Source organism: Spodoptera frugiperda, chromosome 9 (genome assembly GCF_023101765.2).
Source record: "Spodoptera frugiperda isolate SF20-4 chromosome 9, AGI-APGP_CSIRO_Sfru_2.0, whole genome shotgun sequence".
Lineage (NCBI taxonomy): Eukaryota > Metazoa > Arthropoda > Insecta > Lepidoptera > Noctuidae > Spodoptera > Spodoptera frugiperda.
This window is the reverse complement of record NC_064220.1, coordinates 11345060-11370841: the sequence shown is the minus strand read 5'-3', so window position 1 is coordinate 11370841 and position 25782 is coordinate 11345060. Positions and strand designations below refer to the sequence as shown.

General features: G+C 37.9%; 2 protein-coding genes and 1 long non-coding RNA gene across 3 annotated transcripts; 1 reads left to right on the top strand and 2 right to left on the bottom strand.

The window, feature by feature from the left end:
* The first annotated feature begins 6875 nt into the window (after positions 1 to 6875).
* Positions 6876 to 21403, top strand: LOC118271367 (uncharacterized). The gene is made up of 3 exons (XR_007705640.1): positions 6876 to 8437; positions 9846 to 17677; positions 17801 to 21403. It is a non-coding gene; the product is annotated as an uncharacterized LOC118271367 (long non-coding RNA).
* LOC118271369 (putative nuclease HARBI1) lies at positions 8792 to 11112 on the bottom strand. The gene is made up of 2 exons (XM_035587447.2): positions 10826 to 11112; positions 8792 to 9626 (listed from the first exon to the last, which is right to left on the bottom strand). Exons 1-2 carry the CDS (start codon positions 11110 to 11112, stop codon positions 8792 to 8794), a joined length of 1122 nt encoding a protein of 373 aa, XP_035443340.2.
* Positions 21404 to 22751: 1348 nt separating the features above from the next.
* On the bottom strand, positions 22752 to 25690 carry LOC118270903 (uncharacterized). The gene is made up of 3 exons (XM_035586703.2): positions 25465 to 25690; positions 24220 to 24468; positions 22752 to 22980 (listed from the first exon to the last, which is right to left on the bottom strand). Exons 1-3 carry the CDS (start codon positions 25652 to 25654, stop codon positions 22787 to 22789), a joined length of 633 nt encoding a protein of 210 aa, XP_035442596.1. The 5' UTR covers positions 25655 to 25690; the 3' UTR covers positions 22752 to 22786.
* Between the last annotated feature and the right edge of the window lie 92 nt (positions 25691 to 25782).

The window sequence follows — 25782 nt, the reverse complement described above, 5'->3', positions numbered from 1 at the left end:
GGAAGTGGAATGTTTTCACTTAATAGTTTTATTTAATGATATGGCTGTTTATGTAATCCTAGTAACATTTTGGGTTATCTATCTATGGCACTTAACATACTACTGCGCATTACATTTTTAAAATGTTTCATCATCTGAATATTCTGATTCGTCTTACACACAATAACTTAAGTCAGATGAGCTACAGGGTTCATAATCATGAGATATCGGTGAAGAAATAGAAGAAATAGATGTACTATCCCACTTAGTAGCAAATAATTTTCTTTTAGCAGTTGTTGCAGGTTTTATATTTTGTGATGGAAGGGAAACAGGAGATAAAGCTACATTAGTCTTCTTTGTTGTTAAATTAACTTGAATACTTTAACTTCTGAAGTTTGGTCTCTTATTTATTTGCACACACTTGTCACTAAGTAAGTTTTCTGTATTAGTAGAGACTTTAACATGGGATGTACTGGGCTCTATTACAGATATATCCATAACAGAGGTACTACAATACTACTTTTTTTTTTGAGGGGGGAAAATCATCCAATGACTTCACCCACCTTGGGCGAGGCGAGAGGGAGTGTTAGACTCTTACTGACTAAAATCCACCCCGTTCCTTCTCCTGCTTTTCGAGCCGGAGCCCCGGTAAACCCGCTAGGTAGTCCGCAGCTCCGGAGTACTAGGCCTCGCTAGATCATTTTCACAGCCTTCAATATTGATCATAATAACTTGTTTGTGAAGTTTCACGTTCTAAAACATTTTCACTATTGACTTCAGGTTCGGAGAGAGATTCATTTATAAGTGATAATCTTTTCTTCTTAGCAGCATACATTCTCTCCAGTGGTGCTGGAGCATCAGAGACATCCATAACAGAGGTACTAGGCCTCGCAGATCATTTTCACAGCCTTCAATATAGGAAGTACTTGGTCCGGCATCACAATAACTTTGTTTTATAAAAAAGGAGAGTTTCCTCAATTCCATTATAAGATTTATGGCGCGGAAGAATGGAGCATTGTGAGTTTGCAGATGTAGTAGTAGTAAGAAATATATACATATAAGTATACATACACGTGTAATGCTAACCTATATAACCCGATGTGTTATTACAATAAAGTCAGTCTTGTATCGACAACCGATCGTTTTACTCAACTCCTGGCACTCGCCTTACATGGCGACCCTGCCTGTGAGGTCCGCGCGACGAATATGACACTCTCCATGTGTGGGGTGGAATATTTCTAAAAACAATTAATGAACTGACTTAAGCTATGGCTGAGCTGCGTTACTGTGCATTCGTGTTCGTGACTTACGAAAAGAGAGATTTAGGAAAGAGTAACATCCGTGAAGATGGGCAATACTCAGACTAAAGATAGAGAGACTATGATCGTGCAGACCGCATTGGGAAGTAACAAGGCAGGAGCTGAACATTTGCAATATCACCTCAGCCTCAGTAACATTTTGCTATGCATCATCGTGCTTGTACTACTGCTGGGAACTCTGTACGGTATATACCGGACGTACAGGCGCTGTCATGTAAAGTGGATTACCATGGAGATCAATAGGAATACCTTGCGAAGATCGTTCTTCCGGCAGCCACAACTCCCTACAGCTACTAATGTGGAAGAGGCGAGCCAACCCAGGGCGTATTATAAAGTGTAAACGATTAATCAGTGTTTTAAAAAGTTAAAAGTGCGCGTCTATAATCTTATTGGACTTTATATTTTATGTCATGTACTCAATTTACTATGCTTAATCGTCATTTAATCTAATAATTATTATTATTATACATGCATATTTTATACTACGTAGGTAGTTTCGTCGGTATGTACTACGTTTGGTGGTAAGTTATGAATATTTCTTTAGAACAGATATATGAGAAATTGAAACAAGTTAGAACATATCTAATTAAAATTGGACCAAGTAGACGTGAAGGTAGAATTTTAGAAATTAAGTTGAAAGAGGCAAATGATATTTTTTGTGAATATTCTAAATGGTTATTAGACTTTGAAAATAAAGGAAGGTACGATTAAATCTGACGATTTTCCATTGTATGAAAACTGTCGTAAGAATTTTGATTTGTTATATCAGGAAATTAAAATATTGTGTCAGCCTGTGGTAAAACCTCAAAATTCGAGCAATATGGATAGTTTCGAGTTAAAAACAGCTCTACATTTATTACCTGTAATTTCAGATGATGAGACAAGCGTAAAACAATTGATAGACAATATTCAGTGTTATAATTCTTTGTTAACCAAACCGGAATGCAAAAGTCTGTTAAATTACGCCTTAAGGATGATTATACAAGTGTTGAGGCATTGATTAGAGACATGCAAATAGAATTATTGCCAAAAAAAGGTGCCGCTGCAATTCAAAACAAATTGCAAAAAACACGCCAAAATGATATGCCAATTGTTGACTATGGAAAATTAATAACTGAGTTGTTTGTCGATCTCACGATATCGCAAGCCGACGGAAACACTGAATGTTATAATATCTTGAAACCTATTAATGAAAAACAAGCGATTAAACAGTTTTCCGACGGTTTACGAAATCGCCGAATCAATACGATAATTTCCGCTCGAAATTACAGTTCCCTGAAAGATGCTATACAAGCTGCTCAAGATGAGGAGACTTCATCATCGGCCGCAGGAGAGGTGATGGGTATGTCGAATTATTCTAGAAATTACAATAATAACTCTAGGTACCCACGTGGCAATGTACGTAATCGGCAAACGTTTGCTCAACGAGGATGGAAACTCGCAGCGATCGAGTCGAGGACAATACTATGGAAACTCACAGCGATCGAGTTCATGGAGCCAGTCGAACTCGCGTAGCCAAGGACACCGAGGACGAAAACGAGGAAAATCGCCACTACCTAGTGTTTTTGAAACAGAATATGAACCTATAGTTAATATATAAAAAAAAAAAGAAAGAATGTATACCCAGGTCATACGATGGGCCAATTCCTATATCTAATAAGAAAACGCGAGATTTGCTATCTCTTCTTCCGCTAATACATCCCAGTGCCACCTTATCACTGAAAATGATGTAATAGATGAACATCCTCTACTGAATGACAGTGAAGATGACATGGAACAATGATTTTTCTGGGTTTTAATTTGTTAAATACCTAAACCCTTAAATACATACGGTGCCGAAAACGGGACATCGCTCTAAGTTCAAAAATCCCGCCAAATATTTGATTGTCAAGATATTTAACTTTTTAATTTCATTGCCTAAGAACCATAATTAAAAAAAATAACATATCTGTCAATGTAATCCGCAACCATTTTGGCATATCTGTCAAATTAAGTTTGAGTGCAAACTTCTTCGCGCGCAGAAGATTGAGCAAAGTTTCATCTGAAGCAATCGAGGTCCTTTTCATACTTTTAAGGAGGTGCAAATTATAATAGAATAGGCGGGCATTTCAATTAGTTGAAGGCGAAGGCTTTTTGCGTCTTATGAAAGATTTTTAACCTACTTTTAAAGTTCCCAGTGCAAAATACTTGAAAAAAAGAACTACTGAAAAATATGAAGCTTGTATTGTTATTTCCAAGAATAGATTATCCAAAATAGACAATTTTTGTCTTACCTTAGACATTTGGACAGAAACAATGAATGAAGTGGGATTCCTGGGTGTAACAACACATTTTGTAGAAAATAATGAAATGTGTATGTATTACCTTGCAACTCGTGCATTATCAGAAAGACATACTGCTGATTACATATTGAGAACCCTTCTTGATATTATCAGGAAATGGGACATACCTCTCACCAAAATTCGTCAGATAATTGCCAAGTGCTGTTGAGATGGAAACATTAAAAGAGTCTGTATTGAAGACTTTTGAATACGTTACAAGGGAAGCATCTGGCCAAAACTATAATACAATTTCCAAAATTATACCATTACTTAATAAGTTCCGTAGTCAAACACAGTGGTTCTGTTTGGCGCATTTCTTACCATAGCAGTTGGCAAAACTGCACAAAGTTTGTTCGATTTATAAAATTTGCACGAACTGTCATATGTCAGGATGACTTAACGTGGCGCAATTTACTGAGAAAAGGTTAGTTTTCAGTTCCGGAACGTACAACACGTTGTCCATTATTGTATCACTTCCGTTCGACACTTCAACTGCCATTAACACGTCTTAAACGGGTTTTACTGTAGTTACACCACTTGTTGAAGGCCCTTGCCATGTTTTTTTTTACTTTACAGTTCTGGTGTACGTAAGTCTCATCAATGTATACAATTTGTTTACCTTCTAGTGAAAAAAGATAAGGTACATACAGTACATTTCTGTTATAAAAACTAAACCTGCTGCGTTTTCTCCGGATGAAGCTTTGGGGTTCTCCGGATGAAGCTTTGGGGTTATATATATATATATATATTACTTTAAGAAAAAGTGTTAATTTAAAAGAAAGGAATGTATTTCCATCCTATTATCAAGTGCAACACGCGAAACAGGAATGCTTTCCTCCAAAAGAATTTATCACAATTACAGAAACTTCCGCCAAAATAAAGTTACAAGCTTTACTGGATATAACGACAAAAACATTAATGATGCTCCTCAATATAGAAGATGATAATAAAAAACTAACACTCATTAGTAAGTGGGGATTCGATGGTGCTTCTAATCAAGCTAATTACAAGCAAAAAATTATCAACAGACGACGAAACTTTGGATAAGCAACTTGATGATACAAGTACCAATCAAATTGGTTTGCGGCGAACAAGATATTTGGCAAAATGATTCACCAAATTCGTCTTACTGGTGTCGTTCAATCTTTTTCGAATTTGTGAAAGTAAACAAAATAACAATATTGCGAGAAAAAGCTGTTGAGGAAGAGATAGCTAATTTAAAAGAAACAGAACTTGGAGAAATAAAAATTTCACACTCTTTATTAATGACAGTGAAAAATTCCAAAGGTAGGAAAATGATCTTCACGTACTCAAACGTGGAGGACGTGTGTAAAGTGAATCGGGATGATGTGGAAAAAGTATTACCTCTACCAAATATATCTAGACGAGCCCAAATAATGTTAACAAATAAAACGTTGACAATTAAAATGATAATATATAAATGATAAATGATATTTTAGACCGCTTAAATCGCATAGAAACTTTCAGTAGTTTAGCGAGTGAATACGGCGTAGGCCGATCTACAATGGAGATTAAGAAGTTCGTGTCAATGTCAACTACTGAAAGCGGGCTAGGCAAGAGACAGACTCAAGAAAGCTGAACATCAAGAAGTGGAAGAAGCTTTGTACATGTGGTTTCTTCGGGAAAGCAATAGACATGCACCAATTTCGAGACCCATGTTGGTCATGAAAGCTAAGTTTGTAAGGATATGACAAAAAAAGATTATTTTGTCGCAGCAAATGATTTTTGATCGCAAAAATTAGAAAATTAGAGGCAGAAAAAAGGTTCGACGAGACAGGTCCAAATTATATAGAGAAAATGTAAAATTGCAATCTGAAAGCAAGAAGTGGAAGAAAAAGTTCGAAAAATATAAAAAGAGAGCTCATCGGAAAGAAAAAGAATTAATTAAAGTAAAAGAAAAAAGGGATGAAAATATTGAAGAAAAACAAAAGTACGGCATATTAACAAACGCTATCAAAGATAATTACAAGAAAATTAAAGCCAGAAATGGCAAAAAAATGCTGAAAAACATTTTCGCGAACCTTGGTGCGCAAAAGCTTAAAATAGTAAAAGACTGTTTGGGCTTACAAGGAAGCCTCAGAACAAGTAACACGCGTAATTCAGATCATAGATGACAAAAAATAAATAATAGCTTTTTTTTAAGCGATCTAGAAATACTGCCGGCAAAAAAGAAACCATCACTAAAGGCAAAGACAAGATGCAAAAACGGTTCCTATTGGACTCAATGAAAAACTTGTTCAAAGCCTTCAAATCAGTATCAATAAATCTCATCATTTGCACAAACTCTAATAATAATAATATTCATTTATTCCGTGTTCGTTGTCAATTCATTACTGCCTACAACTTTCAACACATTGAATCAAGATACCCAGTGGTGAAGTGGAAGGTGTATTGGATTCCCAGGATCTTATCCACCAACTATAGGTACCTATCCCTGACTTACCCTAACCCTCCTCCTGGCGCAGTCGGGTAATAACATGGGACTTTACTGAATCTTTACCCTGCATATCGCTTATACTTCCGAATTTCTTAACAATTTGCATTTCAAATGCATCATGCGAGCGAAATTTTTCTAAAACTAATTAAAAATTACCTTCGATCTAGAATGAATAGAGCGACTCGTCAATCTGACTGTGCTTTCGATTGAAAGAAAAGTTTCAAAAGAAATTGATTTCACTGCAGTTATTGACGAGTTCAGTAAAATGAAGACACGGAAACATAAAATTTAATATAAGTTTAAGGTTCATGTTACCTACATAATATTATACATACTTATACCACACCGGAAAAATTAGGGTAATACAAAAAAAAGGTCTTTTTATTGGAACTCGTGATTTGTCAAGTGGTTCACACACCCTTGTACAACACAATATTTTGAGATATTTTGACAATTTTGATTGTGACAATGATCGAGGAAGGTCACACATACCGTTCAGTGAGTCGAACGTTGGGTGTATCAGTATCTGTGATCCACCGTTGTGTCAAACGATACAGACAGACAGGATCTTACGTACGAAGGCGGGGACAAGGCAGAAAGCGTGCAACCAATGCCGTAGATGAACGTATTATAAGGGTGCAAACGTTGAGAAACCGTCGTCAAACAGCTGTGCAGACCCGAAACATTTAGAAGAAGGTTAAATGAATGTGGTTTAAAGTCGTACGTGCGAGCAAAAGCGCCCAAACTTGAGGCAAGTCACCGAGTCGCAAGATTTGCGTCCGCTCGTCAGCACTAAGATTGGTCCGATGAAAGGGGTCGTGTTTTATTCTCTGACGAAAGCCGATTTCATCGACGGTAGGGAAAGGATGTGGAGGTATCGGGGAGAACGGTACCATCAAGCCAATTTTACTGAAACGGTGTCATATGGAGGAGGGTCCGTTATGGTGTGGGGTGGCATTACTTTAACAGCCCGCACAGCATTGGTCATAATTGATGGCGGTTCTCAGACTGCACAAAAGTACATTACCGAGATCCTGGAACTCCATTTAATGCCTTTTGCCCAACTTAGAGGGCCAGATTTTGTGCTTATATGCACGATAACACACGGCCGCGCAGTGCTCACGTGGTTCGCGATTATTTAAATGTTATTGGAATTACCCAAATGGACTGGCAAGCACGATCCCCGGACCTGAACCCAATAGAGCATGTCTGGGACATGATTGGACGGAAAGTACGGATACGGTTTTTATGCTACTGGTACTATCAGAGCCAACAGAGTCGAGAACTGCCCGCTAAAAGATATTCAGCAATTCAAACGGGAAGAACGCGGCTTTAGTGACTACAGGATGTCCGACGATGTGTTTGTTTGTCGCTGGAATGACAATAATGTGGTAACGGTAGCCACAAACTTTGAAAATTGGAGCTTGACCTCGGCTACTCGCTGGTCAAATGAAAAGAAAGCAAAAGTTGCTATCCCCCAGCCGTCATTGATAGCAAGCTATAACAAACATATGGGAGGTGTAGATAAATGCGATCAAGCAGTTGCCAATCTTCGCACCAGAATGCGCATAAGAAAATGGTGGTGGCCCATTTTTGCCTATTTCATAGATGTGTCAGTAGTCAGGTTGGTTGCTGGCAAGGAAAAATGGTTGCAACAAAGAAACGGACTCTTTGTTGTCTTTTCGCAGGTATGTAGGTTGGAGTCTGCTAATACAGCATGGAACACCATCACACCAAGGCCTCAAGCCAGCCAAACCCATGATCTCTGCAAGATATGACGGAAGAGACCATTGGATTACACCTATAAACACAGAACGTCGCTGTGGCAACCAGTGTGGTGGCAAAGCAAAGTTTATTTGCATAAAATGTGACAAAGGCCTGCATCCTAAGGCGCTGGACACACAGAAAAGACGTAAGACGCAGACGGGGCGCGGACATTTGTCTCTTCCACGTCCCTTTCATATAAAATGTATAGAAGCGTCGTGACGCAAAACATACAGAATAGACGGGGCGCGGGCGCAACGCTTTTACGTCTGCGCCTTTTGTTCAAAACACACAGGAGAGACGGGGCACGGACGCGGCGGGGGCGAAGACGGGGCGCGGGGTGGCATGCCCGCCGGGAGGGGCTCGCTCGCGTCGCACAGTCACGTGTACCGTCTTGACGTTGAATGGTTGCGTCATGTTTTGAGTTGTTATAATTTTTTTCATAAAAATGCGTGACGACCTAGCTTTTAATATTCAGTTTTGTGAATTAATTGAGAATCATTCTGTTATTTATGATTACAATAGGTCTGACTATTGTAACAGAAATGTTCAAGACCAAGCTTGGGAATCGATTGCCAGGACAATAAACGAAAACGGTAAGTAGTACCTATTCTTTTTTTAAAAAACATCAACTTATCCTCGTGCGTACCTACATCTGTTCTTTACGTAGTACATTAGAAATAAAAAAATGTGTACTCTTTGTTTTAATGGTAAAACAGAAATATTTTAATGTAATATTAATGTAATATTTTCTTAATTCCTCTGCGTGTTGTGTGTATGCGTTGTGTGAGTGTGTGTGTGTGCGAGGGTGCGGCGTACGTGCGTGCGCGCGCGCGCGCGTGTGTGTGTGTGTGTGTGTGTGTGTGTGTGTGTGTGTGTGTGTGTGTGTGTGATGGTGTGTGTGTGTGTTTATACATTGTGCCTATTTTGGTACGGAATAGGTGCCCGATTTACAAAATAGTTGGTGAGGTATTCCCTGACACCATCTGCAGTTTCTCTGTATAGTGAATCAATTCTTGTTCCAACAACGTATTTTGGATGTATGGCGCTGTAAATTTTCCATCGCATCTTCGAATAACATTGTGCAATATACACATTGCTTGTATAATTACATCAGCTTTAGCAGGTTCACAGCACATGGACATGCTCAGTCCTTGAAATTTAGTCCTTGCCATTCCAAAGGCACATTCTACTGATTTCCGTCCTCTGCTTAGTCTGTTATTGAATATTCTTCTATCATTTGTCAATTGATTCCGCGAATAAGGTTTCATTACGTTTTTTTTTTTCAGAGAGAAAGCTTCATCTGCCACAAAATAATATGGCATAGGTTGTACTTCTCCGGGCAATGGACTATGGTCCGGTAAATTAAGGTCTTCACGCTGCATTGCTTGTCCGAGAGCACTGGCTTGAAATGCACGCCCGTCACTATTTCTCCCGTTTTCCCCAACATCTATCGTTACGAATAACCCGTCAGCGTCTACCAATGCTAATAACACAATCGAAAAGTATCCTTTGTAATTTATGTACGCTGATCCCGTGTTAGATGGAGCTTTTATTCTAATATGTTTGCCATCCAGACTTCCCACACAATTCGGTAAATTCCAAAGAGTATGGAAACGCGCAACTATCTCTAGCCATTTTTCTACATTGGGTGTAGGCATATATTCGGGTTGTAATGTTTGCCATAGAACTTGACAGGTATTATGTACTATTTCTCGAATTGTAGATTTTCCTCGTAGAAAGTAAACTGACAGCGATTTAAATGAACACCCATCTGCGAAATACCTGTAAATATATATACAAATATAAATTAGGTATACATATTACTATACTGTGCACCGTGATTTTTTATTCGCGGAGGCTATTGAGCCAAAAGTAACATTCTTAATTCTTTACATAAGTAGGTACTCGTATTACTGATATAGGCTCTATAGTCTCTGCGAATAAAAACTCACAATAAGTAATTCACTTCATTATATTTATTCGATGATTTGATTGTTTCAGTACAAGCTTGCAAAGATCGTTGGAAAAACATAAGGAACAGATATGCAAAATACAAAAAACTTCTATCACTTCCATCTGGCTCTGCAGCCAAGAAGGTAAAAGAATATTACCTTGCCCAGCACTTGCATTTTTTGGATAAATATTTGAAATCAAGACCTTCCAAATCTAATCTAGAACCACAATGCAGGTCAGATACTCATACGGACGAAAGTGAACTTGATGAGAAGGAGTCAATGTCGCCGTTTCGGCCTCCGTCCCATTCACCCTCTCCACAGGCTCAAAATCATCCTTCGCCGTTATCATCGGACTCGAGTAAAAAAGTAAAATGCCTACTTTGAAAGACGTCAATCAATCTGCTTTTGATTACTTTAACAGAAAACGACAAAATAGCGAGAAACAAATGCAACCTCTTGATACAGATCTTGCCTTCCTTCAAAGCATGTTGTCTGATATGAAGGCCATGAATCTTGTTCAAAAACGAAGGTTCAAGATGAAGGGAGTAATGCAGTTGGAGGCGCAAATCTTAGATGGAAACGAGGCAGCATCGACATCAGAACCAGCATATTCTACCCGCATTTCTCAAAACAACATAGCCACGGTGTCTTCTATACAACAGCCGTTTCATAATGTTGCACCTCCATTAACAATAGAGCAAAATCAGAATGTTGCATCTCCATCAATATCTGTGCAGGATGAGAATACCCCAACGTTTTTCACTCTATCACCCTATTCAACAATTAGTTCAGTTTTGGCTGCACACGTCACCAATACATCTTTTTTGAATGAAGAATTACCTCTGAACTACACGTACAATTTTTCTACACCAAAGTAATCCATCGGATTACTTTAGTGTAGAAAAATTATACACATCAACATCGGTTTGAGCGTGCACATATTTCAAAAGTTAATTAAACCTTATTATGTAACACAATTTTCTGTTAGTATTAAAGTAATTAAAAAAGATAATGTATTTCACTTACCTTAACGTTATAAGTAATCTTTCTTCAGCACTAATAGATACTCTCCAATTTGTGTGCTTTCTCTGTAAAGCATTTCTCACTTTGGACATGATAATATTAAAACACTGTGGAGTCATTTTATACACTGTGACAAAACGATCTGGGTAATTGTGTAGGTCCTCCATTATTTTAAAAAATCGATTGTCTTCATTGCTTAGCCATACCGGATGTACCCAGTAACGTCTAACCCTCTGTATATTAGCGAGATTTACCAGTGCTAGCACATCTTCATCTTCAGAAGAAGACATGTCGACGTGACAAAATCAGACTGTTGAATGCCGAAAATAGTCCTGACTGCGCGACTGCGTCGCGTCCGCGCCCCGTCTCTTCTATATAACTTCAAAAGTCGCGTCCGTGTCTCGTCTCCGCCCTGTCCGCGACGCGTCCTCGTCTTACGTCTCTTCTGTCTGGCCTGCGCCTAAGTGCTTTATGAAATACCATACTAATGGTAAATTGTCATAATTTACAGATACATGTTTTTTTTTATTTTTCTAATAAATCAATCCAAATATCTGTCTTTTTTATTTGAATTAATTTAGTTTATCTTAAGTAGTACGTGGGACCACTATGCATAGCGTCCGATTTATCGGACGGGTACTTAAATCAAGGAGATATAAATAACTTGTATTTTTTATAGCTAGGGCATTTATGGGGCCCTAAATAATAATTAAAATATAAAATAATCAAATTTTATGCGGTAATAAAATTTATGCACTAATGGATTAAGAACGAGCTAACGAAACTGCAAGAAAAAAATATATCGACTACAAAAACACGGAACGGATCAAAAAAAGAAGTTTGAGACTGAATTACTAAAAATGAAAGGCAGAAATTTCTTCGAGGATTTCAATCCTCGAAGCATCTTTGGAGATAACTTACAAAAATTGTGTAAATAATAAAGAAAGATACCTGATAAAGAAAATTGCAAATAATAATTTGGTGCTAAATAGTAAAGCACAGACGTCTGTTTCGAAACAAATTGGTATACGGTGTAGAAAGAAAAAATCTGTTAAATGCATAATATCAAAATTCAACCTTCTTCTTCCGGATCAACGCTATCATCGCTACATTAGCAGGTAAAGCTCGTAGTCTCATAGAAAACGTGGACACAAACACGGTTGAACGCTTCAACAGTGTTATTGCCAAATATATAGGTGGTAAAATAATAAATTATTCATTGAGACGGGGCTATCAAGGACGATGTTCAGTTTGTTGGTTTCAATTAACAGCGAATCTGCCGTTTCCTCCGTCCAAAGAGCCATTCTTGGAAGCAGTCCTAGTGGACAGGTGAAAAAAATCGAGAGCAGAAGTTCTCTTTAACGAAAGCTGAATAGAGACCAACCCAATAAGTTTATGAAGGAAGACCCCTATGGAATCATGAGCATCGACGAATCAGGCAGCTTGGTGAAGCAAATAACGAAACTCAAAGCTCATACATCAGCATAACGAAACCCAAAACTCAATGCTCAAAGAGCATTGTTTACCTCTAGCAAGCTGTTTGTTTATATAAAAAAAAAAATATTGCCAGTATTCCAAATGGTATCGGAGAAGCACGACACAAACACCTTGACATATTGGATTCGAGAGTGGATTCGTTCTGGCGGGTCGCGTCCGAAACAAGTAGTAATAGACTACTCACCGGCACTTCTGAACGCTACTTGTCTCGCGTTTAACAACACTGATTTGAAGACATATATAGAAACATGTATTGTCTTTGACAAAAACGGTTGGTCTGTGCGGTTGAACCGTACACGTTGTAATATTCGTATCGATATTTCGCACTTTATACACATGATGGCGCGTGGGAGCTGCTTTAAACGCGAGAGTCCAGAAAAGAAAGACTTCTTCTACCGTTGCGCGGGTTTGCTAACCACATGTACGGAAATAAACGATTTTATTCGGTTGTGTATCGACGTACTAACGATCGCTTTTGTCACGCATGAAGACATTGAAGACAAAAACAGTCATTGTTTCGCAGCACAGAATCGAGTTTTAAAGCTCTTGAAATCGTATAGTCTTCCCGATAATGCTGACAAACTCGACAATGGTCAGGACGAAGAAGAAAGATTGTTGCAACGATTTGACGACGTATTAAATTTAATTACACAATTGTTATAGCGCGGCGCAAGTCGTTGCTCGTCATTTTTATTGCCATGAGTGAACAACTTGTGGCGAATGAACTGCTGGCGTTCCTGCAGCAAAAGCTGGACGTGATGGATGAGGTGTCCGCTGTCCAGATCTGCGCATCGAACTTCAGCGAACCTGACGTCGCTGCTTCCAAGCAGCAAATATATTTGGATCCGCGCAGCTAGATTATTGAGCGACGTGGCCTGACTGTGGACCAGTACAGCTAACCGCCTGCGTCTACCGGCTACAGTCGATTACGACTGGGACACTAACGCTGATTGGCTTGACAGCTTAGTAACGATCTCGTTGCTTGCTTCAGATGGCGCAGGGAGCAGGTTACACGACGCTAGGGGAGTTGCTTGACGAAAGTGGAGAGACCGAACAGGATGAGGCGATATTGGAGCGTGTCAAACACTTGGCGCAAGAGTCTCTACCCAAGGGCTGGACAGGATGGGAAGTTGTCAACGCCTCAAAAGAAGAGATTTTCGGGGAGAAACCTGAAACTAATGTTTTAAACAAACTAGTGTTTGCCCTCCCCACAGTCGGCTTAATGCGAGCTTTTGACCCGGAGGCAGATCATCTATCAGAAAAGAGCTATCGTGAAATAAGGTGCAAATTACTAGATTGGGTCTTTACACGCTCCCTCATATTGGGCCCACCCTCGATTGCAAACGGAATTAGGGGATCAGCGGCTCGCACCGAGCTCTTCAAGCAATCCTTGGGGGAATGACGGCCTTCGCTGCATATCCAGTACGAGGCCAATACTATTCTTTCGGGCAGTCTTTCTGAGTCCGAAAAATCCACACGTGAGAGGAGAAGTTGCTCATCTGCGTATGATGTTACCCAATCACAGAAGCGAAGACAAACATCACCCGTGCCCTCAACATCACAAGACAACAGGATCGAGAGGTTGGAGAAGAAAATGGACAGCACGTTTTCACTCCTCTTAGAAAGGATTGGCATGCATCAACAGCAGCCAACCAGTCTGGCTCAGACTATTCAACTAGACTCGAATAGAGATGGGTAACTCAGGAATGATAGATAAAAATGATATGTATCAATCCATTCTGTTCACTCACTCTTCATATCAGTTCAAATCCGAATATATCAGTATATCATCGTCGTCCTTTTTTATCTGTGTCGCAGTCGCGCGAGCGGCTCACGACTGGCGAATGGCGACACGGTGTCTCTTCGTAAAGTTCAGACATCTCTTTCACACTTCCCTATTTATTATGTTCTGTCCTGCTTTCGCAAGACCGAGAATATTATTTGACCATTATAAACTGATATACGTCGGTACAATAAGAAAAAGGAACGACTCTATAACGAGTGCGTAAGGTTTAAAGTCGTAAAGCGGTACGTGACCATTTCAAGCATTATACTGGTTTCGTTTTGAAAAGCAATTTTTGAAAATAATGCAAACTAATTTCGGTCATAAAGTTATCGAAATTAGGATCAACATAGAAAAAAAAGTAAATAAACAATATACTTGCGATTTACAGAATATTATTTTGATTTATTTAGTTCAAGCTTGACCTTCGTCCGCGTCAAGGGATCGGGAGTGATAGATACCTACCTATTGTAAACTATTGTTTTCGTTGCATTGAAGAGAGAGTTTTAAATTCTTGTCAGCAGTCAGAGTCTTGAACAGCAAGTGACTATTTAATTTAAATATAGGTAATTAAGACGTTTAGTGTAAGTGAATAGTTTTAGTGTAATAGGTATAAGTAGTGTTTTTTATTGGATAGTTAGGTATTTTAGTTTAAGTGTAAATAATTTGTACAGTTTTAAATATTAACGAAAAAATGTCAGGTTCACGAAAACGCAGTGCAGTGTGGAATCACTTTGAGGAAGTGGAACCCAAAAAAGCAAAATGCCTTTATTGTGCGAACATTTTAAATTTACCCGCTGGAAATTGTGGTAACCTGGCTAGACATTTAAAAAGTAAACATCCCACTGTACCACTAAACTTGTTCCTGACAGGCAACCAACGGCAACGCAGCCGATAACTGAAGCCCCGCAGGTACCACTTGCCCCAACGTCAACAGCGGCAGAATTTCCAACATCCAACGCCCCTGCCCTCGGCACATCCTCCGTGGGGTTACCTCCTCTTCAGCCATCCATTAGAGACTATGCGCACAGTACCAAATCCATGCCGCCTCGGCGGCAAGTAATAGCTCGGAGTTTGATCAACGGTTTTACGGCCAGGCAACGAGATGCTCCTAGTTCAAAAACTAATGCGGTACGAAGAGCTATAAAACGGCAAATGACTTCACATCCTATGGAAAAAGTGAATAACAGAAAACGGTGTGTAAATTGTGCTAAGTTCAAGCGAGAAATTCGTACAAATAATACATGTACTGTATGCAAACTTCATCTCTGTTACACTAATGACAGAAATTGTTTCAATGATTATCATCAATAATATAATACAATAATCAAAATTATAAATATGTTGTTTGTTTTACTGAAACTCTTTAATTATGAATAAATCTAAGAGACGTAATTACACGCTAATTAAGTAAAAACGTCCCTTGACGTCCATAGGGACAAATATGTCCCAAAAAAAATCTAAAAATCTATTATTGTTATTTACATAATCACGGGACCACAGGGTCCCGGGCCTTTGGAAGGCGTACGAGGGGCCGAAGCCAACTCGCAGAGGCCCGTTGAACAATTTTAATCTAAATGTAAGGGGACATCTATTATTTTCTTTCCAAAATACGTTTATTACATGCCTCATGAGTCATGTTAAGCAATCAGAATGATTACTTTACCTCCTATAATGTTATGGTCCTGAGAGGGTTAAGAAACAGTTACTTCCATGGAAAACGACATATAGGTCAGTTGATTTTATCAAATCTTCAGTTATTTATTAATCTGCTTGATCTTTACTATGGCTATGTTAATTCAAGCTCACAATGTTCCAATTCTAATACGTTTTTCTAAGATTTAAAGTAAACTTTAATAAATAGTAATAGACTAATAGGTAATTGCAAGACTTGCAAGACTCTTGCTGCAAGACCAAGACCAAGACCAGGTGTATTGGCGCAAGACCAAGACCAAGACTGGCTAAGTCTCGTCTTGTTTTTGCATTTGGGCAACACTAAAAATTTGTATGAGATTCATCAAACATGTATAAATACAGTATTGGATTACTTTTATAACTTTTTTTCACCTGATATTATTGGTGATATCGTTCATAGCACTAATTTATACGCAGTGCAACAACTAGGGCGATCTATTCAGTTGACAGAAGACGAGATTAAAAACTTTTTAGCCATTCATATCATGATGGGTATAGTACAGATGCCGGCTTACACTGATTATTGGGCTAAGAGAACCAGATACCCTCTAATTGCTGACCTAATACCTCTCAAAAGGTATCAACAAATACGTCGATACATACATTTTGCAGATAACACCTTGGAAGACTCGGACCGCTATTTCAAAACTCGTCCTATAATGGAAAAAATACGACAAACATTTCTGCAAGTTGAAGAAGAAGGAAAATACTCAATCGACGAGATGATGATACCTTATAAAGGTCGTAAAGCGGGTAAAAGAAAGCAATACGTAAAGATGAAACCTAAAAAATGGGGGTTTAAAAATTTTGTGCGTGCGGGCGTCTCGGGTATTATTTATGATTTTCTTTTGTATGGTGGTGACGATACCTTTCGTGGACTGGTTCTTACAGAAAAAGAAGCTACAATTGGTTTGGGAGGTATGGTAGTTATTGCGTTATGTCAAACCATAAAGAAAAAACCAGCCACTGTGGACGCTGATAACTTTTTCATGTCACCAGAACTAACACATATATTGCGAGAAGAGTACGGTATCTTTAGTCTTGGTACCATACGAACGAATCGTCTAAGGGGCTGCCAAGCCTTATTACCAACTGATCACTAATTTAAAAAAAGAAACGTGGTTCTAGTGCGCAAGTGGTTTGTAATAAAAATAAGTTAGCAGTCGTAAAGTGGCATGACAACAAAGTTGTCACACTAATCAGTTCATATATAGACTCGCACCCGATTGAAACTATGAAACGTTACGACAAAGACGAGAAAAAGAAGATAGATGTCGAATGCCCTCAAATCGTCAAACATTATAACAAACACATGGGCGGGGTAGATTTGGCCGATATGTTGATTTCGTTGTATAGAACCCCCTTCAAAAGTCATCGATGGTATTTGGGAATATTTTCGCAGCTTATTGATATGTGTATCAATAACAGTAACAGTAAGTAAATACATATTTCTTTTTCATTTTATCTTCTTATATAGCATATTTTATCCCTTATGGACTAATAAATAGAAAACAATAGAAAAATATACTAAATTTTGGGTGTTAATGGGTTAAACAAAGAACGATTCCGACTTTTAAATTAACTGAATTTTTATTCTAACAAATTAAATCAAAAGAATAGACACACATAACTTACAACTAGAAATAGACCACTTAACAGCCAAGTTGCACACAATGACCAACAAATACAGTGCATCAGAAAAACAAATGAGGGAATACATGTTGGCTATGGATGAGTTAGTGCGGTCACAGTCACAGGAAAACCCATGTGAAAAATGTGATTCTAGTAATGTACTGCCTCTTGTACTGTGCCAACGTGTGATACCGCCTTGCCTCATGGTGCCAGTTTACTGTTTCCTACCCAATGTAACAGTAATAATAGTTGTTGGACCATGTTCCCGCTACTGGTCGGCTCCTATTTTTATATTTTTAAATATTATTTTATATTGTGTGTTTTAAATATTATTTAAAAATGTAAATTTAGAGAATTTTAAATAAATATAGGTTGTAATAACAGTGTTGTAATCTTCAGTGATGAGATTGGAAAGAACTTAGGTTCTTTATTGACAAATAGTTACCCAGGACAAACAATAATAAATCATTGTAGGCCCGGCTGTATACTTTTACTAAAATTTGGAGAAAATTATTAATTACTATTTTAATAAAGCTTCTACCCTCATTATTATTTGTGGTGTTAGATACCTCTATTACAAATGTTTAAATAAAAATAATTTCATAGTTCAATTACAGAACTTAAATTAAAGCAGATATTGTTGTTTACATTGCCCTACAGTAATAGCTTGCCACAGGAAGAAAACAACCTTAGATATAAACTTAATATTGCAATGTATCACTTATGCAATAATTCAAATATTAATATTATTGATACCAACAATTACGTTGGTTAAAATGTATATATGACGCAAGATAGGTATTATCTTTCTCGTTTTTATTTAAGACGAATAGCAGTGTCGCTATCATATTTTATTAGAATAACAGCCAAGAACTTGGCTAAACAGGTTACTCCTATTGAGCAACCTTCTAATATTGACTCATATGATTTAAGATTAGCGCATTGTAGTCTGTTGCTACATTTCAAAATGTGGAAAAGATTATCTTTTTAACGGGAAAATTCCAGGGGAATGCTGAGCCCGTGCCAAACAAAATATAAAAAGAAGCCGTGCTTCGAAAATAGTTGAAGGAAATAAATGACTATTTCAAGAATTTAGAAAATTCATAAAACATTCCTGCCAGTAATTTTCTTAATTACTTCTTGCTGCAAAGCAAAAATCCTTAACCATTACGTATAAATACCTTGAAAAAGGTCACACTCAAATGAAGTGTGACTCCATGCATGCCACAATTGAAAGAAAGCTTAAAAATCGTGAGTTTTATTCACCAGTATAATACGTCGAAATTTGTAAAACTGCTAGACTCACAAAACCGAACAACGTCGAATACTTGCAGCATATTTTCTTCCACAAGTTTAGCTCCATGCCATACTTCAACTCCATTAGACATGGAAAGAAAACTGGGGAGACAAGAGTGTTTGATTTGCGCTGTATCAGTATCGCAATGATGGGACAATTTATTCTTAGCCAATTTAATAACAACCATAATAAAACTCATTGGAAGCATGTAAAGCGAATTTTAAAGTATTTGCAAAAAACTAAACATTTTGGTTTAAAATATGGAAAAGATGATTTAGATCTGATAGGTTATGCAGATGCAGATTGGGCATCAGATTGTGTTGACCGCAAATCTTATACAGGTCTCATGTATAAAATGTCTGGTAGTGTAATCTCATTTGAAAGCAGTGAACAATAGCTCTGTCAAGCACAGAAGCTGAGTATGTGGCCATGTGTGAAGCAATTTACTTAAAGAACTTGTTATTTGAGTTGAAATGTAGAAATTATTTTGCCTGTATTGTTATATAATGACAACCAGATTGCACAATTGTTAACTAAACATTCTATATTCCATAAACGAAGCAAGCATATAGATATTAGATTATTTTATACAAATTATGTTATAACTAGTACGAAGAATAAAAGTATGTATGCGAATATGCAATTTACGTTCCATGTGCGGCACATTCGCTTAATTTAGTGAATGTTCAAGCTGTTGAATGTATTACTGAAGTAGTAGCATTCTTTCAATTTGTTCAAAAATTGTATAATTTTTTCTCAGCTTCGACCAAATGCTGGCAAATTTTGACAGAGCATTTAGGTGTAAATAGTCCTGAAGTCCCTTTCGCAAACCATATGCGGACGCACATGCCAATGCTACTAATGCTTTGCAAAATGGTTATTTAAATATTTCTGAAGCATTATCCTTCATCGCAAATAACATCAATCAACCAGGAGACACTAGAAACGAAACCCAAACCTTAGTAAAAAAATTGAAAAATCTTGGCAAAATGTACGGCAGCATACAAAGAAATTGATAATAGATTTAGTTTTCTTAGTCAGTTAACAACAATCGAATCTGACGAATTGACCAAAAAATGCAATGAATTTTATCATGAAGACATTAATGCATATGAGCTCAAAACAGAATGTTTTCATTTAAGCCAATATTTAAAAAATATAGCCATCAGCGGATTTAAATGGCCATTTCTCCACTAAATGGAAAATCACTGTCCCAAACAAATTTTGTGTAATAATTCTTATTATATCTCAGTTTTTAACTTTTATAATGACAAAGTTTTAGACATTCTTGGGCATGCCACATTTTTTTTAGCAATTTAATCATTTTATATTTTAATAAACTTTCTTCATACACCTCAAAACACAGTTGAAGTTGAGGTAGTGGTAGACAACACCACAATAAGGTTAGAGAAACCTTTAATACAAAAAGGATGAAAGAACATCGTCTATTAACTGGAATGCAAACACTTGCTGCAAACCAACAATCAATTAAGGCAGATTTTCGCTTTTGTTACTGTAGGACAGCTGACTAAATTAACTAATAACGTAAATAACAAACCGCAAATGTTACCTGTACCTGTAACATCTAGAAACATTGGTATTTTGACATTATTACATACACAATTTACCCTACTATCATCAATCCAACAAAATGGCTGACTTGTGAGGTGCAAACTTGACATACTATTCCTTGCCACTGAGTTACAAATCCATCATTGTGCAGCAAATGTGCCAGTGTCCGTCAAACTTTGATGAATATAAAGGTGATTTCAGCATTTATTTACCAATTCTGACTTTCTTTTTCACTGCTAAGACTCAATGAATGTTTTCAAACTAAGTTTTAGAAAAAATTAACATTCATAATACCTAGATGTTAAAAGGTGTTTGCTCCATACCAAATAATCTGCACAGAGGCGTTTTTGCTTTTATACTTGGTATAAAAGAACCCGAATTACATATCCAACAAAAAGATGGCCTGTTCTACACCTTTTTGCTCAAACAATCAGGTAGCACCAGCGACTTCATGATAGTGCTTCCAAAAGCGACTGGCAACAATAAGTAGCACATTGACCAAAACAAATTGGATATAAAATCCCAGACCATCATTGATACCTTTATAATATAAGTCAAAGAGCAATCCAAACATCCTCTACAAATACTCTATGTGAATACTTCTTTTTAATTAATACAATAAATAATACATAATTTTATTTCATAACAGTACTTTACACTTAGAACAATATGTTTAGAACCTTATCGAATGAGTGTCAAAGACTAGACTTCTTTTGATACAACAAAATCTAAACGACAGTACGAGATAGTACACCCAAGGATACTCAACAACAATTACACAAATATTTGCCAAGTTCATATATACACATAAAATACTAAACACTTATAACCAAGACCAACCTAATTCACTTTTCAAAAACAAAAACGAGGACATTGATCAAGACTGCAAACGTAGGGTTATTAGGCACATGCATGCCTCTAACATTCATGTATAAAATAGTGACTGATATAAACATAAATAACACATTTCTATCGACAACCTCTAACTGTTAATTTTTATTTGATAGCAACTAAACACAACGTACACGCTTGACTGAAGGAACCCAAACTGACCGACTACGACTAGCCAACCACTGACAAAATCGCAAGCAATTTAAAAATTTTATACCGAATTGTATAGATTACGATAAACAGTATTCAATAAATAATAATTTGATGACTTTTACACAACAATAACAGAGACTTGGAACTCCAAGCCACTACATTCACATTTCACAGCCGTTAAGAAGTTTTCATTTCAATGAAAGATAACAAAGCTTGAATGAATGAATGACGTAACTGTGCCATAGATTAAATATGGCGTAACAATATTTGACCTATAGATAAGAAATTATTGTCTATGGGCAGAATTTTACAATGCATTTCGATTCAACGGTAGGTAATTTAATATTAATCACACACACACATTTTTAACCCACCAATACTATGTACTTTATCTAAAGACTGATGAATGTTGATGAAGCGAAAGAGGTATGTAAGATTCGTAGAATTAGCATTCTATTTTCTCTACCTACCTTCATGGGAGACAGGCGTGAGGTTATGTATGTATGAATTATTAAAGAAGTGATTAATAATATTAAATAAATTAATAAACAAGTTTGAGATTTTTTTTTAGATTTGGCAACAGCTTTTAGGTCTGTTGTTGCTACCTGAATAGATAAGAAATTATTGTCTATGGGCACAATTTTACAATGCATTTCGATTCAACGCACACACATTTTTAACCCACCAATACTATGTAAGTACTTTATCTACTTTATACCTAAACTTTACAAAATAAGTTATTAATTAAACTTCACAATATTGGGGCTTTAATGTTAGTAATATTTGATGATGTCCCGTACAATAAGACTTCAGACTGTGTATGTCACGTCACATTTTACGTGAAACAATGTTGCGGCTGATGATGATCCTACTAGAAAAATAGATACTGATCTTTTGTTGTCTGCTGTTGAGATGCGGAATACCGGTTTTTCACTCACCATAGGGCGCTATTAATTATAATTTTGATGGCACCTCAAAAAGTATATTTTTTAATGGCACGTTGTTACGTAAATGTTCGCCATCTCATAGCCTCAGGTGAGCGCGATATCGAAAACTCGCGTTTTTTTAATATGTAATTCCTATTCTGGTAGAAATTGTGTCAATACACGACACGAGTTAGTACGGGACTGCCTAGTTGGTCGAGTGGTCGCAAGTGCGACTGCCGGGCAAGGGGTCTCGGGTTCGATTCCCGCGTCGGGCAAAAGTATTACTGGGCTTGTTTCGGTTTTTCGAAAATTTCTCAGTAAGTAGTAGCACGGAGTTGGAAAGGTATTGTGCCCAGTATATGACCATATTACATGGGACATACAACACAAATGGTGAAAACTGGGTGTACAATCGCACATTGTTTAGCGGCATTACGTGTCGTAATGTAATTAGTTAGTAAGGGCAGAAATAAAACTAACATGTATTTTTATCGTAGCAATTACAACTACGATATTTTTTAATAATTAACCGTTAATTTGTGTTTATTGCTGGCCATTAGGTCGTTAGTGCAATCGTTAAGCAGCGATGCCAACGTGCAGTCGTCTTGGGCACGCACACTCATTTCGATACAACGATCCAAATTCTTCTCCAATTTCTTCATGAGCCTGGTGTCTTTAGAGTAGAACTTACTTACAAGAGCTATTAAGTTATCTGAAAAATAGAGTACAATCGAAAGGTAGGCTGTAAAAGTTGTCCATGTTTTTAATGGGGACACTTTAGGGTAGCTCACCGCATTTTTTTTTTTTTTACTTTTTGCAATCAAACCGATTTTTTTTTTTTTTGGGACAAGCCCGCCACAGCCTCCCATACCGCTGCAACTCCTGTAAGCCAGGATCTACAGTAGATACAAACATGAAAACACCGGAACACTGAAAACCGGCGCGTCCCAGGGAAATGAATGACTGTCTTGGATCCCGCAACGAAACAAATCAGAAGATGTTATTAGAGGAGAAGAAAAGAAAACGATAGTTTCCACTTCCCTCGGTGAATTTAATGCAGGAGACAGGATGACTTAAGCCTTAAGGCACAAAAGAGACTGCACAACTGGGAGAAGCCCAGTCGCCAAGCACCACGGAAATTTTACTTAAAACTAAAATATTAAATGCTAATATTAAATGGGTCCTATGCGTGAGCTGTTATACTTGCTTCCAATAATAGGTATGACAAAAACGCCTAAACGCACGGAAATTCGCTCGAGACTCCACAAGGTCCGTGTAATAAACTACACCTGATGAAACAATTAAATTATCCAACATAGCGTTACGCTCAGATTGCCAGAGACCACACTCCCAGAGTATGTGATGGGCGGATTTAATTTGCTAATTTAAGGGTTCAAGAATTGGGGATTGGGAAGATTGGAAAGGGGGGAATTGGGCCTCCGGTAACCTCACTCACACAACGAAACACAACGCAAGCGTTGTTTCACGTCGGTTTATGTTACTCCTTAGCTAATGTACTAAGGAGCAACATAGACTACTGTTATTATAAATATCAGCTAGTTTTTTTTTTTTAATAAAAACGTTTTTTTTTTTTTAATAAAACACAGTAGCGGTCATTACATGTAAAGGTAAGCGTCCACAGGCCCGCATCATACGCATCGCACACATCGTACGCATTCCGTATGACGTCATCGTTACGTATCGCATGTCGGCATTGCTGATGATGCGGTCCGTACGATGCAGAACAGTGGACGCAGTTGTATGACTTTTTATACAAGACAAATTCAAATTAATTGCGTGCGGTGCGTGCGATGCGTACGACGCGGACCTGTGGACGCGTACCTTAAGTGTTTACACAATTATTATTATTATTTTTTTAATTGTTAAATGGGCCGACGTTTGGCCGCTATCTCACCTGATGGTAAGTGATGATATTTATGAAATATTTTACCTTTATTAACTTTTCCATGAATAATAACACCGTTGCGTTTCAGAACACAGGCAATGAGACATTCGCCATGAACAGGAGACTCCATTTTAGGAGAGAGACGCTTGACAGGCCTCTTGTCACTAGACTGCACTTCCTTCAAACACTCGCTCATGTTCTTTTTAAAGTTCTCAACGTGTTCCGAAATTTCTTTAGGGAAACTCGCATAAGACCAGTCTGGCTCTTTTTCATCCACATTTTTATTAGAATCCGCTTAAAAAAAAACACACATAAGTTAATAAATATTTGTAGCGCTAATGTCTAACTAATTAAAGCTTTCTTGAATTCACTTTGAATCCCTTGACCGACGAGCATACATGAAAAGACTGATGACTGTTGATGAAGCGAAAGAAGTATGTAAGATTCGTAGGAATTGGCATTCCATTGTCTCTGCCTACCCCCATGGGAGACAGGCGTGAGGTTATGTATGTATGAATTATTAAACAAGTGATTAATAATATTAAATTAATTAATAAACAGGTTTGAAATTTTTCGGCAACAGCTTTTAGGTCTGTTGTTGCCACCTGGCTGAAGAGTGAAGAGTGCGCAACGGACATGAACGAACGAGAGGTCACGGCAAATAATCCCCACTGTGGAGGTAACCCGGATTCCGCACAACACACGCTGGAGGAGTGCCCAGCGTGGGTGTCTGAGGGGCGGGTCCTGGTTACCAAGATCGGGCGAGACCTGTCTCTGTCAGCAGCAGTTAAGGGTATGTTGATGGAGACAGAAAATTGGAGAGATGTAGCCTCCTTTTGTGAGACGGTAAAGTCCCAAAAGAAGGCTGCTGAGCGGGATCGCGAGAGGGCTGATCCTGCTCGTAGAAGGCGTCGAGGAGGCAACCACCTTGACGCCTAATACGCCGAAACTGCAAGCCGTCCTTTGAGGGACCACGGGCGCATAGAGTGGGGACTCTGGGCGCCCAACCAGTGACCTCAGGAAAGACGGTGGCACAATGGTCACATGCTGCCGTGCAATGAGGCTCATGGGTGACACACGTCTCCTTAGGGGCTCTGGAGCAGGTCTATTAAGAGGACCCGGTGCCCCTTACAGGTGATGTAGTTGGCCACCACCGGGGTGATTTTAGTGAGGTAAAAATTCCACACTCCCTAGTCTTTTATCCCCAAAAAGCTAGGCGCCTTTTGAAGGTTTCCCCCCGTCATCAAAAAAGGCCTGTTGTTGCCAGAAGAGTTACAAAAAATAACATACACTTCGGTCCGCGGTTCCGTTTCTCCAATTTCAAATTACGTGTAATTATAGTATCTTTGTCGATTTTCACGTTGTTGTCGTGAACAGCGTCAATCCCCATCATACGGTTCTTCTCGGGAGCTTCTGTCTGTCCATTGCAATACTGCAATGAATAAATAACAGAGAGAAACAGCAGCGCTCGGCGAAACATTGTGTCCTAATGAAACTTGGTCGAAGAGATTGGACCGTATACTCATACGGTTCCAATTACTGCACTAATTGGTCGTTAGTTTTAATTGTCACTTTACACCAATTTATTAAATGTTATAAATAACATAA